Source organism: Pungitius pungitius, chromosome 10 (genome assembly GCF_949316345.1).
Source record: "Pungitius pungitius chromosome 10, fPunPun2.1, whole genome shotgun sequence".
Lineage (NCBI taxonomy): Eukaryota > Metazoa > Chordata > Actinopteri > Perciformes > Gasterosteidae > Pungitius > Pungitius pungitius.
Genome location: NC_084909.1, coordinates 7,151,711 through 7,172,113, shown reverse-complemented (window position 1 = coordinate 7,172,113; position 20,403 = coordinate 7,151,711). Strand labels below are relative to the sequence as shown.

The window sequence follows — 20,403 nt, the reverse complement described above, 5'->3', positions numbered from 1 at the left end:
TTTCCATCCTGGAAGATGGTTTCCTCCTGTGTAGGTTTTATTGAGGTCCACTCCGTGTTTTATTTGCCGTTAAAGAGGTGTGTGAGCTTTTCTTCATCGTATGAAAGCTCTAATGTTTTCCGGATTGTAAAGCTTCTTCAGGCAAATTTGTGATAATCGGACTAAACAAATTGACTCGACTTATAAGTTGCCAAATTCTGCTCAAGTTGTGAGTTAAAAGATGTTTTACTTCAGATTTTGTGTAGGTGGTATCAGGTTAAGAGTATTCTATCACACTCTGCAAATAGTAAAAAAACTCCACACACTTTTTTAAATAATAGCAATTCTTTATTGTGGCTCTTTGTCAGAAATTTGACATCAGCTGATTACAGAGAAGGAACAAGGGTTATATGCTGAAATGGGACATATACTGTACATAGAAAACGCAATAAATTACTTTATAATAAAGAATTAAGTAGAAAGTAATATTTACCCTTTCAATACTTAAAAAATAATTTAGAACTGGACGTATTTGGACAAACAAATGGCTTGTCACCCTTTTAATAGTTACCTTTTGGTCTCAACCCCAGATGCATTGTCATACAGTACATTTTAGTAACCACTACGCTTTGGGGAAGAAAGGGTTTAGTAGTGCAGCAGCAGGACAGTGCAAGCAAATTAAACTGTTGTGGTTTTGTCAATTAACCTGTGATCCAAATACACGTCAACCAGAGCTGATTACATGACTGCAGGTTGTGTTATGCTTCATTAATCTGATGACAAAAGCACACAAGTTAACTTGTCTCTAGGGGCTACGCATCAGCTTGTTGGGGGGGGGGGCACACACTCAGCCCAAAAGTGCATTGTAGCTTGTCTCGTTAAGTTAAAATACTTGACTTGAACTGAAATGGTAATCAGCAGGTTCTGCTCTTTGTGTCTGCTCACTCATTGTCTACTTTCTTAGGCACAGAAAAATGAACAAGGCACCTCTAACATTTCGAACTGTCGAGAGTAGCAAATTAAACACAGTAGCATTCAGGTCTCTTTGTTTTTTTCCCTGCACTCTCAAGCACACGGTTCCCTTCCTGTCAGTGTGAAACAGGTCTTGACAACACATAATACAACTCATTCTCTTTTTAGACATTCATTGTGTTATTAGGAAAATGTGCTTTTCTCCATAAATTAACTGAATTTTACATTCTGTCAAAGACCTCTGGGAAATAATCACAAATTAGTTTGTTTGTGGGCTGCCAGTCAATTTGTTTTTCACCATGGCAACAAAACCACATAAGGAAATTCCTTCTCATTTCAATAAATAATGAGAGTCGTGCTGAACACAAAGGTAATGTGATGTGTAAAACAAGTAAAAGAAAGAAGGGAAAAAAAACATCCAAAGCTACATCTTAATCACCCTTTGTCACCACTTGAGTTCCAGCGCTGCCTCTTCGTCCGCTGGGCCGTGGAATGTTTTTAAGGTTAAAGGTCAGGGGACAGTAAGCAGGGAGGTTGGCGTGTGGGAAGGGCGGTGGGAAAGTGAAAAGGAGTAAGGGAGGAGGGGGTTTGAGTCTTCGGGTCGGGTGGTGGGGAAGGTGTGGCAGGAGGTGATGGTGTGTGTGTGTCGCTCCGTCTGCCCCGAAGCGTCTGCCCGCTGTCTCACCTGCAGCGGCGTGAAGAAGCATCAGCAAACACTAAGCTGTGCGAAGCCGATCAGCTTCACCTCGTCCGGGATCTCCGTGTCGTCGCAGCCCGAAATCTGCGCGAGGAAGACGACAGGTCGAAGGTCAAAGTGTCTACTTTGCATTCTGACACTCATCAGCACAAACAAAGGCTTATTGTTTCTCTAAATGTGGAGTTTTCTCAATTAAATTCTTCTTTTCAAAAAGTCCACAGAGATCCACTATCTAATAGTGTGTCTGTATAAGCAAAGCTTGATAGATCTTATTCCTCTTGAATGGGTTTAATCCGCTTTTTAAATGAATCCCCAGCGAATGCACAATTTATTCCTCTGTTCACAAATAATTATTGTATTAGCTATATTGATAATTGATAACAGTTATTTATTGAAGCATTTTCTTTAAATTAAATTGAATTTCACTGGAAGTTGAGGAGCTTGGATCTCTGTACATTTATTTCACTTGTCACATCATCAAACTAAATGCTTCACATGAACATTATGTTTTGGTCAGGGGTTGCTTTTCATGATTTGAACTAATCTCCTTATCTCCTTTGTGAATTAGTATACATTTAGTATGTATTTAATGAAATGTTGTGTTTTTAATTGTATTTGCAACAGTCTGTTTATATTAATGCTGATATTGGAGCATATTGTTGTCCACTTCTTTCTGATAAAATATTCAGCATTCTTTCATGGTGATATTCCAATGTGCTGGAACTATGTTGAGGTGTCCAAACTTAAAAAGCATGATTTTCCATGTTGACAGTTCAACCATCCAGCACCCGCATCTCACTCCCATTTTGGGCGGCTCAGATGTTATTCGCGGAGGCGACATTGAAAGCAGTGTGCATTGTGCATTGAGATCTTTCTAGTCGTTTTTTGGGGGGTTTCACTCAGCTCTCCCCCTGCAGGAGAGCCGGTGCAAACACCTGCCTGGCCTCTGTCTCTCCGCACCTGATTGGGCAGAGACACTTCATCTCTCTGGGGGACTCTGCAGTTGTCTGATCAACACAGAGGGACTGTGAAAACAGGAAGCCGACGGTGACCTCTTGCTCCCTCGGGTGATTAAGCTGCTCGAGTAAACTGCCCACATAAAGTGTCATCGCGTCATTGCCGTAGCGAAGCTAATTATTCCTGGCTGCGCCGGCTTTGCGACACCGCACTAATAACTCTTGGTTAAGAAAGGCACAGTTGTGCCGCAGTGAGTTTATTATGTCTGCAGTGGAGCAGGGTTAACATATGGAAATGGAAGCATGCCCTTATATCTACAGCACACTGGCAACACTCGCTGCTGAGGAGGCAAACGGTCCTTTGTGGAGCACAGTGAACCAAGCATGGATGTTTTTACCTGCAATTACATTAAGGTGAACAAAACAGCATTTGTGAAGTCCAAAAAGAATTGACCTTTTTCACTAACGTCACTGATTATCTAATAGTTATAAGAAGGTAACTTCTTATAATGGTTGATAAGCGACATGCACTTTATCAGTCATTCTTCTGTTCAGCAATGGCAGCACTACAGAAAGTCATTGTCAGAGTGTGAATAGGGTTGTTTTTCTTTTACATTGTTTTATCCAAAATACAACCCTTGTGTCGCAATCATGCTGCACTTTCCTTGGTTGAGTTAAACATTCTTACAAGTTCTTCTAAGTTCTTTTTGTCATCAAGTGAAAAAGGTCCAGCAACAGTTTACTGGATCGGGAGCCTTTCTAATAACTTAAAACTCGCACATTCCTCGGTGAACCTTTCATCAAAAAGCTGTTTGCGGCTTTGTCAGCCGGGACGAACCCAGCGGGGCTGCCATCCGCCATCAATGGTTTGGAAACTCACCAGCTTAAAGGTCAACACTTTGTAGGTATTTGGGTCATCTACAATCTTCTGAAGGTTAGCAGCAACTGTGGTGCAGAGGGTCAGATTCAATAACATTACAAATAACATCAAACCACTGTATAAAGGTTCAATTTCAGTACAACAGAATAACAGAAGTTTAGTGTCAATATCAACACTAGAAAAATAAGATATTTTAAGGCAAAAGTATGTATACTGTCAATAGTACATAACCCCAACACTAAGAAGGGATTCATTAAATTAAATCTTAACATTGTGAATATCCCAAATGATAATTTCATAGATGCTTGGAACTGAAAGGTTATTAAAAAGTAAACTTTCATCAAGTACTTTAATCAAGATATAATCGGTCACAAAGGTGACTCACATCGTTAATATATGCGAGATGTGTCTGAAATAAAGGTGGATTATTTATGATGGGAAATGATGAGTACATCATTAAAATGTATCAGAAGGTTAGTCACCAGTTTGTCGTCTGCCTTTCAGACAGAATATCAGTGAAAATCAACCCATACGTGAGTACATACTTACACTCACCGGCCACTTTATTAGGTACCCCATGCTAGTAACGGGTTGGACCCCCTTTTGCCTTCAGAACTGCCTCAATTCTTCGTGGCATAGATTCAACAAGGTGCTGGAAGCATTCCTCAGGGAGTTTGGTCCATATTGACATGATGGCATCACACAGTTGCCGCAGATTTGTCGGCTGCACATCCATGATGCGAATCTCCCGTTCCACCACATCCCAAAGATGCTCTATTGGATTGAGATCTGGTGATTGTGGAGGCCATTTGAGTACAGCGAACTCATTGTCATGTTCAAGAAACCAGTCTGAGATGATTCCAGCTTTATGACATGGCGCATTATCCTGCTGAAAGTAGCCATCAGAAGTTGGGTACATTGTGGTCATAAAGGGATGGACATGGTCAGCAACAATACTCAGGTAGGCTGTGGCGTTGCAACGATGCTCAATTGGTACCAAGGGGCTCAAAGAGTGCCAAGAAAATATTCCCCACACCATGACACCACCACCACCAGCCTGAACTGTTGATACAAGGCAGGATGGATCCATGCTTTCATGTTGTAGACGCCAAATTCTGACCCTACCATCCGAATGTCGCAGCAGAAATCGAGACTCATCAGACCAGGCAACGTTTTTCCAATCTTCTATTGTCCAATTTCGATGAGCTTGTGCAAATTGTAGCCTCAGTTTCCTGTTCTTAGCTGAAAGGAGTGGCACCCGGTGTGGTCTTCTGCTGCTGTAGCCCATCTGCCTCAAAGTTCGACGTACTGTGCGTTCAGAGATGCTCTTATGCCCACCTTGGTTGTAACGGGTGGTTATTTGAGTCACTGTTGCCCTTCTATCAGCTCGAACCAGTCTGGCCATACTCCTCTGACCTCTGGCATCAACAAGGCATTTCCGCCCACAGAACTGCCGCTCACTGGATGTTTTTTCTTTTTCGGACCATTCTCTGTAAACCCTAGAGATGGTTGTGCGTGAAAATCCCAGTAGATTAGCAGTTTCTGAAATACTCAGACCAGCCCTTCTGGCACCAACAATCATGCCACGTTCAAAGTCACTCAAATCACCTTTCTTCCCCATACTGATGCTCGGTTTGAACTGCAGGAGATTGTCTTGACAATGTCTACATGCCTAAATGCACTGAGTTGCCGCCATGTGATTGGCTGCTTAGAAATTAAGTGTTAAAGAGCAGTTGGACAGGTGTACCTAATAAAGTGGCCGGTGAGTGTATATCCGTTATCTAAAGCTGAAATAGCAAGATAACCATCTAGAGACACAGTCCCTCCTGGGTGTGTGAAAAGGCTTAAGTTATTCTTCTTATAATAAATGAATCCGATCCCTCCAGTCAATTTAATACTCCTATTCTTCGACGGAGGAGACAAGGAGGTGGAGCTTCAGCTGACTTCAACTCAAGCCTATTAATCCACCCCAAGTCTAAACAAACCACAGCGTACAACAGTGTTTGTCTTGTGGGGTTGTAATTTAACATCTTTTCTGTGTCGTTCAGTTTAGGTAAGCAGCAATTTCCCAGGTTATATTTTAGATGGAGTGTATACAAATGAAGCTATATCAGATTAGGTTCACTTGTCATCTCATACGTATACGTATTCAGGCAGCACAATTTGCCAGAATAAAAACGTGTAACATTACCAACAACAACATCGTGCCCGTTGACCAGGCCGGCCGAGAACAGTTCCTGGGAAACCCCCTCAGCTGTGTCTGATTAGGGAGTAAAAGGAGAAATATTAGGCCTGCAGCACCCCCCATAGCGGGTAATCATGTTTAATATTGAATCAGATGTAGTCGATTCCACAAACACAGCCTTTACCAACAATTCACAGCCCCCTGAAGATGTTACCACAGGAGGAATAGCACAAATCCATGCAGGCAGAGCTCTTACCTCGCCCAGGGGTGAATTCAAACCGGATGTCATTAAGCTCCTTTTTAGAGTTCCTGAAAGAGGAGTCAGAAGGGTGTGATTGCTCCAGTGGTATCTAAAATGTCACGGATACATTTGTTGCAGCTCTGCCTATTAACAGTCACGTTGCCACGGTCTCCTGGGGCAGCAAAAACAAGGAGCAACATTCAAAGCAACCAGAGACCGTTTAGACAGAGACTGAGCGTAGACGTGAACGAGCTTAAAAACCTGCTTTAATGATTATTTTGGCCACTTTGGGGGGAGAGGAAACTAGCCGTGAACACAACATTCACATCAGTCAATGTGGTGAACATGCTGCAGACAGTGGTGTATCTACTCCTCCAGCAACAACATTTACATTCATTCTGAGATGTGTTTGTGTTCACATGACTAATGGTGGTCCCATATCTGCTCTACTTTGGACGCTGTTTTGGGAAATTATAATAATAATAATTCTAATAATACCAGCTAAATACTTTCTAATTGACTGGCATTTGTTCTGCTAAAAAAAACGCACCAATCGCTGCTGTGAAAGGGAACTTAATGAGTAAATTCACTGGCAAGAAACCCAAATCAATAATCTGAAAGGGACTAAAATGCTGCATAGAGATGATGTCACTACCTACGAGTTCTTTCACATCACACCAGATCACTTTCATCATTACTTCAATGATTAGGTAAATGAGTTGCCATAAAAAGGTAATAGATTTTTAGAATTTTTCCTCACTCTTTATGGACAAAATCCATAAAAGGAGAGCACCTGTGGGGGGGGGGGGGTGAAAATGTAAAATGTGCAGAGGAAACGTTTCAGTGCTTTTCCTCATACTGAGCAGTATAAGGGTGGCAGCTGCCTAACCTCACACCAGCTGCAGCCACCGAGATGAAAGAGGATAGAAGACAGTTGCTTTACATAAATCTACACTGCATGAAGAACTGCTTATCTGAGCGTCTTTTACCTTTGCAGAATATGCAGTGATTCGGTGAAGATTAGGTGTGATATTTTGTGATTTTTTTACATGATAATATAGCTGCAACTTTGAGTTGGTACGTATTAACCCTAAGCTGCACTTAAATGTAAAGAAATGTGCCGTCCAGCCTCTTTGCAGCACGAGTATTCATTTGCATCACTTGCATTACAAATCAGTCTTTCTGTGTGTGGCTGTGGATTAGCCGGGTCCTGATAAGTAAGGGACCTGCAGTGATGCCCAGAAGATGTGTGGTATGAGAAGATTCATTTGGTTTGTAGACTGGTTCAATGAATCACAGGGCCGGCTCACCACTGCGCTCAGTCGAGATTTGAGGCATAACACATTCATATCTGCAATGACTTTTCTACTATATAATGAAGTATATACAACACAGTGAGAGTGGAAATTTACCATCAGCTGAGTTGTGCGTTAACTTGCCTTTTGTTCATTTTAGGGTTACATTTCGAAAAAAAGAAAAAACAAGGAAAAAGCAGAGCAGCAGTGGAGCAGATGGACGTAAACAACTTCTCTTTTCCCAGCAGAGGAAGCAGAGGAAGCAGATGAAACAGATGAAACAGAGGGCGCAGAGGGAGCAGAGGGATGACGTTGCCATGGTTGTCAAGGCCACATGTACTGTAAAGAGGATCAAACTTGTTCTAAAATAAATCCTTTTAAATACCACTGAAGATGTAAAGGAATTGGAACCTCATTCACCAACGCCTCTCTCAATATTTTGATATATTTTGAACTGGCTTGCCTATGTGGGTAATCCCACAGGACAGTGAGAGGTTTATGGCAAATCATTTTAAACAAAAAAGGTTTAGTGTGATCATTAATAAATAAAAAAAGGCTAATAAACAATTCATTGGCAAACATAATGGCGACTGGGAGATACATATACTTTTAGCTTGTGTAAACAGCTTTCAATTGATCTTAAACGTCAATTACTTTTTACAGTTAAAAGTGGAACTAACTGGTATTAATATGTGTAATCAATGTAAATAGGCAACAGATAATATGCAATATTTTGAGATTAAATTATGATCTTGCATTAACAAAAAACATTTGAAAAGAACTATAAAGTGTGTTGAAACACAATTAGGGAGAACGGATGCCAATAACTAACCCTCACTGGTAAAAGCTATTTTTAAAGCTATGTTTTTTTCTGTTTATATTTTTGTAATGTTCCTTCCTTCTCAACTTTGATAATATCGTTGCTTTTGGTGCGAGATGCAGTGATTTCCTTTCTTTAGTCGCCCCCGGGCACTGCAGCGGAAGCTGACTGTCACGAGTCACATCCAGTTAATTCATTCTAATCAATTGCTGGTGCATCCCCAGGGTTTCTAACCAGTGAGGGATCATGAACTTGTTATTGTTCTACAACAGTTAGATGGCAGCAAGTTGTAAACGTCAGGCTAAGAAAAGACATTCCGATCACAAAGCTTTTTCAGGAGCGAACACGACATACGTCAACTTCTTGTTACCCTATTACACAGAAGAACCTTTAGATGTCACCTCCAGGCTGACCTGCTCAGTGAAAACTGCCTGCTTTTGGAGATTTAAGTTCCAACAACAATGCACCAAGAGCAAGAATGTTATTCAAGCTTTTCAGAACGTGTCCTGAAAAAATGTAGCTGACAACAATCATCTCATGAGACCTCTGTGCCATTGTAGACAAAAGAAAGCCGCAGCTGATCCAATCATTTGATCGGGCTAAATTAAATTATTAGACCGGCTTACTACATTTCTGTGAAAGCCACAGTTGTTAGATTCATTTTTTTTGCTGTCAGTATTTAATGATAATTCGAACAAAAACATCAACAAAAAATGGTTCTCTCATCTAATTACAGTCTGTGCTGATTCACTACTTCAAAGCCCCCAAAAACTCAGAACAATAAAGAAAGGAGGATCTTCTCTTTAAGAACGTGTATCCTCAATCAGAAACAAATAGCTCAGAACCTGTTCACATAGAATAGAATATACTTGTATTGTCCCCTGGGGGAAATTTGTTATGGAAAAATACACAAAACTACATATACACAAATATAAATAGCTAAAGATAAAAATAATAAAATACAGCACACAGGGTTATTGCACATACCTCAGGCCTATCTCATACAAATCATCATACAACTTCTAATTTAGATTTAGATTTAAAATTTTGATGGAAACTGGTACAAAGGAGTGTTTAAAACCGGTTAAATCTAGTTTTAGGTATTCTGTACCTTCTACCAGAAGGCAAGAGTTCGTAATCTGTTCGACGGGTCCAACAGAACTCTCTGCGCCTGCCTAAGTACAGACTGCTCATAGATGGACTGACTTTTCAATCCTCCCCATCACCTTCATAGCAGTCTGTACCAGCTGCTGCAACTTTTTGATTTTGACAGTGTGGAGAGATTGCCGAATCTCTGGGGAAGGTCAAATCGACATTAAACTTGAAGCAGAATGCTCTTAAAAATGACTCTTTCTATGTAAATAAAGCACAATGAGAGGCTTCCTACGTCAAATATAATGCAACGTTCTTTCAAGTGTCTTTTCATTCTCGTCAAGAGGAATATTAAGGATCCCATTGTTAACTCATCCCCTATGGCATACTATCAATGCGTAATGAAAGGCCTGTAATCCACCTGCATATATATTAACATTTGAAAACCTCATCTGTTGAAGAAAAGAAAATGTTCAAGCTCAAAGGCTTTACATTTTGTCACATGTTTGCAATTCTAATACTGAATGTTCCTGACAGACCAGAAAGAGGATCTGACAGCCTCACGCTGGGATTATGTTAAATATAGTGAATGCATTTCTCTGGGGAATTTAATTCATTTTACACCCAACTCTGCTTTGACACCTTTTTAAGCTCACTCAGAAGTTAACAGGATAACAAGCATTTATGTTTTTTCATTAGTAAGCTGGAATTAGAGTTTTTGTTTTATATTAATTATTATATATAATTGATATAGCCACATCTAATTTGCATCTTGTCTTTGAGCTCTTAAAGTCCCTGCATTGAGCAGAAATAATAAAATTCGATGGATAAACTGTGAAACCGAGGAGCTTAAGAAGACCAAACCATTTAAAACCAACACATTGAATAACTGGGTTAGAATAATGACTCTTCCAATGCCACCAAACAGTGCGTTGCCCCCTGTGGTACGCCAGCAGAGCGTGCTTCAGACGTCTGTTGGACCGTGAGAGTGATCCGCGACCAGCTCATCGGGGAACTGCAGACAAAGCTCTGTTGCCTGTGTGCTGTGTTCCTTAAACTCTCCTTTCAGTTTCTCTGTTTTGTATACGGAATAACGCACTGGAAGAGAGACAATTTATATATGTATATATGCATAAATATATATATATATATATATTGTATGTAATGATGTAATGCACAGTCATTGTATTTGTAATGTCTACACTCGCCCTGCATTCCCGATTACATATGTTCAACTCAAAGTGAGCTAAATTTTTTCTTGTGTTTATCAACACAGTGTCTGTAAATTGATCATCCCGAGCCTCCACTACACCATGTGTTGGTGAACGGCATCGTCTGGGATACAAAAGCAAGAAGCGAATGGTGCTCTAGAAGGAGGAGAGCAGATTGTGAACCAATGGAGTGTATCCCGTTTCTCACTACGACACAACCGATGAGGCAAAGGGAGACGAAAGGATCCGTGACTATGCCAGAGCCCCCCCCCCCCCCCCCCCCCCTAGCAAGCAGAGATCATTGGCTCTATCAATGGCCTACACGTCTAGGACAAAGCGATGATCTCACCTTAGTCGTAGCACCATGTTCACAGCGCCGTCAATGTAGGGCGTATTTCCAAAGGGTTCGACCTGCATGAGAACAGATCAGGAAGTTTACGTGGCACGCTAAATGAGCGTAAGAGATCAGAAAAACCAAAACATCGTAAATGGAAAAGATAGAGAAGCTTTGCACACAGAATGTATAGCCATAGGTTCTGAAAGATGAAAAAAGAATGTGAAGTTACGGCACACGCAGCGCATGTGGTGGATATTTACAGAAGAAATGTTACAACTGCAGGAGAAGTTGTAGGGGAAAAGAAAAGGAGCAACACATAAGGGACCTTTTGGATTTTACATATTGGCCAAGTACCATTCTTTCATGATGAGACATACTCCAGGCTTGACTTTAAACAAAATGTTAGAAATAATTACACTGATATAAATGTCCCAAATTGTTACAATCTTTACTACTGTGAGATAATGCTGTCCAACACCAGATGAGCCTGCTGTCACCCAAACTCAATCCAGTGAGCCAGTATCAGTATTACAGCATCTTTACAATAAATCAAGTTGCATTGTGTGATAATCTATCACCGTTTTCATTACCATTTAATGAATTGTCTCTTTGTGCAGCAAATAATGGACTTGAGGGGTAAGAAATGACTGCCGAGTCACGCTCAGAGTTCAGTCCTGCCGGGAGCAACGTCAAACTGCTTTGGCTTCTTTTTTCAAAAAAAGACAATGGCCTCAGAAAATGGGATCCAACGGCAGTGAGTCTTCGGCTGAGATACAGCCGCGCACTCAGTTGGAACAGTCAGGCAGATAGTGATTTACTCAGAGAGGCTACTGCTGAGAGCATCCCTCCAGGAGACCGGCGTTCACACAAGCACACGCGCACACATATCCGGCTCCCTGCACGCCGTGTGCACAGTCACACAAGCACACAGTCACACACACGCACACACACACACACACACACACACACAATCGCTGTGGCATCGAGATCATTAAATCATGACAGAAATCGTGCTGCTGCTGAATCCCTCACCTGGGGATGCTGAATAGACAACCCTTCAATAGGGACATTGTTGGTGTTCTCCTCATTCTAAGAAGGGACATAACAAGAGGCATTATTGTGAACATTCACATTGTTTTTTACACATGTGAGTAGTCTCAAAACATCAAAGAGAAGACATTTGCTGACTTTAGTAGACTCTAAAACTGATGTTTCAATTAAACTGCCTTCTGCCAACATAACACAAAGATAAGCATTATTTGACTAATTGAATGTTTCCCTTAAATACAAAAAAGGTATTATTATATTTCTAATTGTGTTTTAAAATTGTATTAGAGAGCTAACTTACATCTTTGGCCTCATCTGTGACTCTTCGTGACTGGAGGGGAAAATCAAACACACATTTACTGCATTCTATCACAGAGAATTCATAATGATTCATTTGCTTTTTCAATTCCTCAAAGGACAAAAATGTTGTAAATCTACGCTTCACTGCATCTTTCAGTCCAAAACTATTTTAAAAAAGAAAAGCACAACGTTAAAAAAAAGTCTGTGATTGATGAAAGGAAACTAGAAACCTGTCCCTGTAAATGACTATCGTCGCCAACTTAAATATTCTTAAGTCACAACTCCTGGCCTCCTATGATTTGTTGCATCATACATTGAAGCCGGGTATCTTTATCAAAGGGCCCTTTGAACCTGGCTGCCTACTGTCTCCTGTCTCCGATCCTTGCAGCCATCTTCCAGCTCATTACAGCGACCTTATGACAGGCTCTCAGAGATAAGCCATCTGCTCTCCAAAAAAGAACTTACGCATCGGGGAGGGAAGGAATGTACGGGGTCAAAGACAGAGGGGAAGGGGGGGGGGGCCTTGATCCGCAGGTTAAACACCTTCATAATATCAATGTGCATATTGTGGTTTTGTTATAATGACAAAAGAAGCTGAAACAAATGAAACGTATTTGGATGAGGAATGATGCGCTTGATACTTGATACAACTTTTGCATTTGAAGAGGAGCGTGAGAACTGTGAGTGAATATGAAATAATATACACGGCTACAGTCGGGGGGGTCCCACGTACCCTGCCCTGGTTCACCGCCGCCTTGCCCTCCTCGCTGCTCTCGTCCAGCTCGTCGTCGCTCCACTCCCAGTCTCCATCCTCTGTCTTGTGCAGGTGGCCACTGGAGCCCGGGACTCTCCTCACCTGGACCGTGGCACACACACACACACACACAGCACGATCAATGATGGCATACATAGTTTTAGATTGAACACCTACATACATAGAAATACAACAATGGAATCCCTGTGATCAGCTGATGTACCTAAAGTATCACCCATAAAAATGTTTGTAATATTAGAAGTAGGTTTACAAAGCCACATTTAACTCAATGGGCCCATTTAATAAATCTGACTGCAACATATTAGCACCAATAAATATAGTCTATTTCTCATTATTACTATTACTACATTACATCTTGTCATAGAAACATAACTTCATCTTTTAAACTATAGCAAGTTGTAAATTGGCTTATTTAATACAAGTACACATTCTTGTTTCTTGTTCTTTTGAGTTTATATCCTTATGGTTGAAATGCACTTATTGTAAGTCGCTTTGGATAAAAGTGTCAGCTAAATGAGATGTAATGTAATATATCAGAATTTCACAAAATCTTAAATAGTATTGAAAAAAAAGACTAATGTTGTAACATAATAAATTACATGACAAAATAAACCCCCTGTAGATGTATGAGATTATATTTGAGTATGAATTGAAACATTGCCCATGACGTGAAAGTGTTCATAAATGCTGATATCAATAACCGATGATAACTGATGAACCTTTAGGTAAAAGGCCCTTTCAAAAAGGCAACTTTTCAGTCTTCCATAATGGTTTTTACCCTTGATCTTTGGACTCAATATCAATCCATCTATAAGCTCCAAACTTTTATTGAGTAAAACATAATTTAATTAAGCTAACATTGGTTGTAATCCCAAATGCCTAATCAATAAACCATAAAACTATAGGGTGGGTGTCGTGTGCCCTCTGCTGGTTACTAAATCCACATGCACCTGCGGTTCTTAGATTCATAATAAACGACTGAACATGATGTTTTTTTACCTTCAATTTCAAATAGGAGGCAACTTGAGCATAATATTTCCTTCATTCCTCACGTCCTTCTTATATTCAAGAAACCATAAGTTTCTCCCTCCTTTTCAAACAAGTATTCATTTCCAATGACTTAGTTGGTGACAGCTGACGGGAGGATCTGTCGTCTCCTTTTCATTTACTCAAGTATGCTCAAGGACAAAAAGGGTCAATTCAAAAAGTACAGCTTTGTACGGGGCAGTCTGGCTCTAAAGCAGCTTTTCCACTAAGCAGTTCGGTCCATTCAAATGTTGATTTTCGTGTTTTCCGGAGCAAACGTTGCAGATAGTAACTGGTAAGTGCACCAGTGATGGGTTTATGCCTGCACCCACCCAAACCGTTATGAGAGTCAAACCCTTCTGCCCAACCTCAATAAATCACTGGAATCAGACCCGATCTGCATTATAGTAACACAACAAGCCAGACAGAGGACGGGGCCAAGGACAGAAGGACGAAAGCGCTGCACAAGTCTTATAAGTCGGGATATAGTACTTAATAATAATAAAGTAATAAACCTCATTCCAATCCCACAAAACAACACAAGACAAAACCTATAAGAACAGAACCATGCCATCAAGTAAAAGGGCCAATTCAGATGGATGAAGCACGTTTGTGAGGCGGCAGTGTTCTTCATATAAAGGGGTCGCTGCATCTGAAGACAACCATGTTTCTGCGGCGTGTTGTGCGAGCTTCGTGTAATGTTTGCTGAATGAATAATGGAGATGACTTTGAAGGTCAAATCAGCAGAAAGCAACAAGGACACTGGCTCTGTGGCTCCTGCATTTCATCCACCGAGGCTGTCGTGTGAATCAGAAATCAACCGGCTATATTTACTGAGCGCGCCGTCGATTTTTCCCACATAAATATAAAGATAAAATGGAACAACAGCATTTAAGTTATACTCGAAAAAAGTACATTTGCACCGTTTTAAATCCAATTCCCGCATCATTTGTTTCAGAAATACAAACACAATTGTGGTGGCTGTGTAATACAATGTGTTGACAAAACTAAGTTAGCAATAAGTGTGGTTCATCAACGTTGTGCCACTCCCACAACAGTTGCCTCCCTCTTTATTGACACCGTGTCTCCTCTGTGCGTAGCATTCACGTCACACGCAGTAGGAGCCCTGCTATCCACTATGCCCTCCATTTACTCCCCAGGAGTCAGTGAATTTCCAGCCCTTCCACGTGGCCACTCTGCCTTCAGGCATTGGCCCTCTGATCCCATTCCTGTCCTGGGCATCCAGGCGCAGTGTTATGCGAAGCCAATATCAGCTGTGCCTGAAAACTGCACATCCTCCCATTACACTGTGACCGGTGCGACACTGAGCAAGCAGGCCGGACAATAAAGTGCTCCTTTGTGTTTCCCAATGTGATCAATTCGTGTAATCCTATTTGTCTTTTAGTATGCCACATGAAGAGTTTAAGGTACTAAAGAGAGTCAGCCTGCGTAGCCAATGTTGACTGTAAGTGCGACACTCTGGTGGACTACAGTCAATCGCAACACTGTGACATAATTTGTTCATGTTTAGTCAATAGCTGAAGTCTTTTAAAGGGCCGTTTTTGTAAACATACCTTCTTCGCTCTCTGGGAAATCTTTGGTGCGCAACTCAAAAGCTTTTCAACCAAAAATTCTTTGTTCTGTAAGAGAAAAATACAAAAATGAATCCAAATACGGTGATTAAAATGTGTAAATTGGCAGATTAGATGAATCAAAACCTGATGATGAGTCATGACACATTAAAAAGTTGTTATGTAATTTGTAGTTAAACAGCAAAAAGATGATTGAGGAAAGATTTTAGCTTTTCTTTTCCCATTACTATTTCTGCATTGGTATATCATGACAAATACTGTGGGCTTGTTGACTTATTATACTGCATGTTGATGGATCAATGTACGTTATTACCATAAGAAACTCATCAAGAAATCATCAAAATAAAGGGTTGAGTCATTGTCAGAGTTGGTATGAGGCCCTAAGGGAATTAACAAAATAATAAAACCTTTTAAAATGGATAAAACAAATACCTTAGCCTTTTGGAAGAATTTACACTTCAAAAGCTCTGCGGCTGTCGGCCTAAAGACAGAAAAAAAGTACACTGCTGAAGATACATCACACAGCTCTCTCTGAATGTTAATCGGCTGTTTTTATTGATCACAAACTGCATCCGCTCTCTTTGCTGAAATATTTTGTTTTATATATATATATATGTATATGTAAATTGTGCTAACCTTTTGGCCGGATCCTTCTGAAGGCACATAGTTATTAGCTTTCTAAACGATTTTCCGTATCTTTTTAGCATTTCCTTGTCCTCTATGCCGGTCTCTAGAGTGGGCGGATCATTCTGCAGGGTGAGCATTAAAACCTAAAAGACAAAAAAATAATGTTTAAAACATTTCAGCAGTAACACAAAGAATGTAGATGAGGAAAATAAACTAGGAAACCGTAGAAGATATTTAGTGGGAAGACAAATGTCTTTAGCTCAAAGGTTTCCTCTTGATAAGTTGTTTAGTTTCTCAACTTGAGGCGAAAAGTCTGAATGCGTCATTCCTCTCCATGTTTTTTTTCCATGCCAATGTTGATGAAAATAGTTGGGTTACGTGAATGTTTGCTAAGCCATTCATTCACGGCAACTGCTTTCATCTTTCCTGTGAAAGTGCTGGTGCAAAAGTAGCTGTGATCTCATAGTAACATCCAGAACTCTCACCTTCATGGGAGGGTAGCGGTGGTACGGTGCCGAGCCTGTTGCTAACTCGATGGCGGTAATTCCAAAGCTCCATATATCTGCTTTGAAATCATAGCCTCGGACCTGTGGGCAGAGAATCACAATAATACACTTGAGCCTCTGGTGCTTTATGTTTGTTATCGTTTCCATGGTTTGTTTGCTCAGTGCGTGAGAGAAGCAAGCTCAGGCAAACACATTTCAAACGAGATATGATGTCGGCAGGAGCTGCCTTTTAGCACGCAGAGAGATAGACTCACCTGCTCCATCACCTCCGGCGCCATCCAACATGGCGTGCCGACAAACGTCTTTCGCACTTTGTTTCTTGTCATGTCTCCCCCTGTGGCAAGGAATGCGCTTACTCCAAAATCTGAGAACACAGATGAACCAGCGTGACCATCCTACCCGGATCGGACGGCGTGTCGAAATGAACACGGGCCACAGACGAGGTTTTTGTATCAAACACAAAAGAGACAATGTGTGTAATTTGAAGAAAAAAATGGTGCTTTTAGTTTTGTTAACCCATAGAAAACAATAACAGAGGACAACAGCCGTATCATGTTCAGCGCACCTGCAATCTGAACGGATCCGTCTTCTCCCAGTAGTATGTTCCCAGCCTTCACATCCCTGAGGTTCGACAAAACACAAACTCAGTCCAACAACAAAGCCGTGTGGGGCAGCAGCATTGATTCTTCCGCTGGTATAAGCGAGTCCCAGCACAGCCCACCGCAGCCCACTACCATCTGGATCTCTGCCCATGGGGCTTCAGGGCAGTACAAGCCTGCCCGTCAGTGACCTTGAATCACAGGAAGTTCAGAGGACCCAACCACTGCACTGCTTGCCAATAAATAGAGAGTGAGAACATTCACTTTCACTGGGATTGTGACCGGGAAGTTCTCTTTAAATAAGTTTCTTAATTCTTGCAAAAGAAATCACGCAAAAATGAATAATCCAGAAGTTAAAATATTAGAACGGTTACCGGTGAATCTGTCCATTTCTGTGCAGGTAGTCCAGGCCCTCAAGGACTTCTTTTAATATAGTAGCAATAATAGGTTCATCCAGATGTCGATTTCTGTCCTCTACTTTGTTTGTGTGCTTAATTATATCCAGCATGGAGCCTGAAAAGACACCACAGAACAACAGAAAACTTCAGTTTATTTTTCACATATGAATGACAAACACAAATCGGGTGCAATGTTAGACAAAATATTCAGCTTCTATTAATTGTTTGTCATCGTTTGACAGTGAAAAGTAAAAGTGCAGTGGATTCAAGTTGGTAACATCAGTGTTGTACTTCCTTCACAAGCGAGCGCCGTAAGCTATTTATAATAACATGGAAACCAAGAATGTACTTCCTTATGACTTTAATAAAGCCAGTCTAAATAATGTGCAAAATGAATACTAATTAAGATCTGATGACTTTTGAGAATGTATCACAGGAACTATTCGTTAAAATTTTAGAAAGCTCTTTTTATTTATTACTGAATTATAAGTATTTGATAGTAATCAACGTAGTTCAAAAAACAATTACCATACAGTGTATGACTGTACCATTTGAGACTAGTATAAAGTATTGTACCATGCATTATCATCTCATTCACTAAGCTTTCAAGCTGTATCAAGCCTGGGCTAAAGACTAAGTAGCAGAAGCTTACCTCCACTCAGAAGCTTCATGACTAACCAAAGTTCATCCTTCACTACAAAGGAGGTGTAGTAGGTGACAACATTGGGATGGTAGCACTGGCTCATTGCCTGGATTTCTTTCTGTTGGGAGAGAAAAACAACAGCATGACACGTCAAACGATGTGAGAATGGACAGATTTGAGTGAACTTTTAATCACAACAAAAAGAGGCCATAGCAATAGGACACATCACAACATAGCATACAACCTTGCAGCAAATTATTCAGTCTCACAATGCCTGAGTGGTGTTAATGAAGATCAATTTTGCAAACTTACAGAGGAAAAGTAGCAGTACAACATTAGGTGGAAATAAAAAAAAAACACCCACTTTGAAAAGCAGCCTGTATTTATTGTACTCACCAACAGCTCATCCATGCTGGTCTGGCATTTTTCCAGGTTTATTCTCTTTATGGCGACGCGCTCCTGTCTGGGGGTACAGAGGGCGGCCTGCACCACAGCTGTGGCCCCGCTGCCTGGAATCACAGGCACAAAAGTACAGAGGAAAAGGAGAGAGTACAGAGTACACGGTTAGGAGCAGAGAGGCACTCACAGCACACAGCTGGAAGGGTGTTATCTCTCAAACTAAAGCATCAGATTCTGGTGTTCGTCCGGCCCCTCTGTTCCACCGGCTTCGTGTTTACGTTACAGTATTCATCTTTCAAGTGTGCTGGCTTGACGATGACATAAGCTGACTTTGAGCTCAGTGCTTCTGCAATGCAGTGGGTTGTTCACTTGTTTCACTGCAAATCAGGCCACGCCGGAGTGGGGAAGGTCTTCACACCAGACACGCAGCGTATTGCTTTCAAACTGGTAGTGGTAGATAAGGAGAGAACACGTGAGATCGGACCGCTAACTAGTTGATTGAGAGAACAGAGAGGGAGGGGTGGGGGGGGGGGGGTCCCACCAACTCATCACAGTTCGCAGCACACAGCTGTGGCGTTACTTCTTATCAGTAATGACGTGACTTTTCAGCTCATCTGCAACCTGCAGGCATGTGCCAGAAATATTCAGGCGACTTCCTTTTCTCAATGGTCCTTTTGGAAATGAATATTTCTAAAAATAAACGATGCGTGATAAGACCGGAATAAGACCGCAAAGTTCACACTTTTGGTGACCTTTTGAAAAAGTTTAGGTACGGGAAGGAAATACAAAAGAAAATACTATGTGTAACTATTTCAGGATTTACAGGCGCATCCACAGAACCAAATAATTGTGCCAGAAAGATGAAAAACCAACAATCAGGTCAATCAGTGAGAAAAATATCATTACATTTGTTTAATGCAGCCTTTCCTTCGTACATTAAATATAATAACTTTTAAGCCGTTGATCAGACATCAAAGGAACATTTTGGCTCTTTGGCTCAGAGCAAATATGATGGTCATTTTTTCCCTCTTTTTGAATATTAAATTACATGGAAGAATTACAAAAATAGTACTAATTAAAAAGAGTTAGTTACAGCCCTGCTACGGGTCAGTCTTTCACTTTTTACTTAGGTTTAAATGAAATGCGTAATTGTCGTTGAAATACTTTTTCCACTAATATAACACTCACTGTTATGTCAATAAACATAGCATTATCAGACATGTTAGACTTGAAACATCGCCCACTTGTCTCGCGTGGATGGGATAGGCTGCTTAGTTAAGTGCCGCCACGTTGAAATGACCCATCGTGGAGAATTACACGGCATCTGTCACGTTACTAGAAACGATCGCACTTCGGGAAAGTGACATTCACGACCCACTCGCAGCGAGCTGCATTTCAACACGTTTGACTTCATCGTGGGGAACGCACCCACGCGCGCGCGCGCGCACCCGCACACACAGAGACCGCTCGTGTCTGTTAACATCCGCATTGCAAAGCATGTAAATATGAGAAAAAGAAGAAGAAGAAGAAGAAGAAGAAGAAGAAGAAGAAGAAGAAGAAGAAGAAGCAAAAAAGCCGGTAGGCCCCTCATCTTCATCCCGGGGCTGATAAGCCTTCTCCGTGATCCTCCGCGGCGTGCGTCGCATCTCCGGGTACTAACCTATGACTTCCTGCAGCTCGTACGACTCCCTGGTGATGGGCCAGCCGGTTGTCAGTGCCGGTTGCGGGGGGAGGACGGGAGCTGGAGCTTCGCCTTGATCCGCCATGATGATGATGATTCTGCGCTAGTTAGAGGAAGCCTCGCTCTCTCTCTCTCTCTCTCTCTC

The 20,403-nt window shown here is 41.2% G+C and overlaps 1 protein-coding gene across 1 annotated transcript; it reads right to left on the bottom strand.

Moving 5' to 3' along the window:
• Positions 1–311: 311 nt before the first annotated feature.
• stk39 (serine threonine kinase 39) lies at positions 312–20,375 on the bottom strand. The gene is made up of 18 exons (XM_037488220.2): positions 20,238–20,375; positions 18,575–18,687; positions 18,188–18,296; positions 17,512–17,650; positions 17,104–17,159; positions 16,793–16,902; positions 16,518–16,619; positions 16,042–16,175; positions 15,838–15,886; positions 15,388–15,453; positions 12,746–12,868; positions 12,014–12,043; positions 11,698–11,754; positions 10,678–10,739; positions 5,926–5,978; positions 5,676–5,744; positions 3,485–3,549; positions 312–1,732 (listed from the first exon to the last, which is right to left on the bottom strand). Exons 1-18 carry the CDS (start codon positions 20,341–20,343, stop codon positions 1,658–1,660), a joined length of 1,518 nt encoding a protein of 505 aa, XP_037344117.2. The 5' UTR covers positions 20,344–20,375; the 3' UTR covers positions 312–1,657.
• Positions 20,376–20,403: the final 28 nt, after the last annotated feature.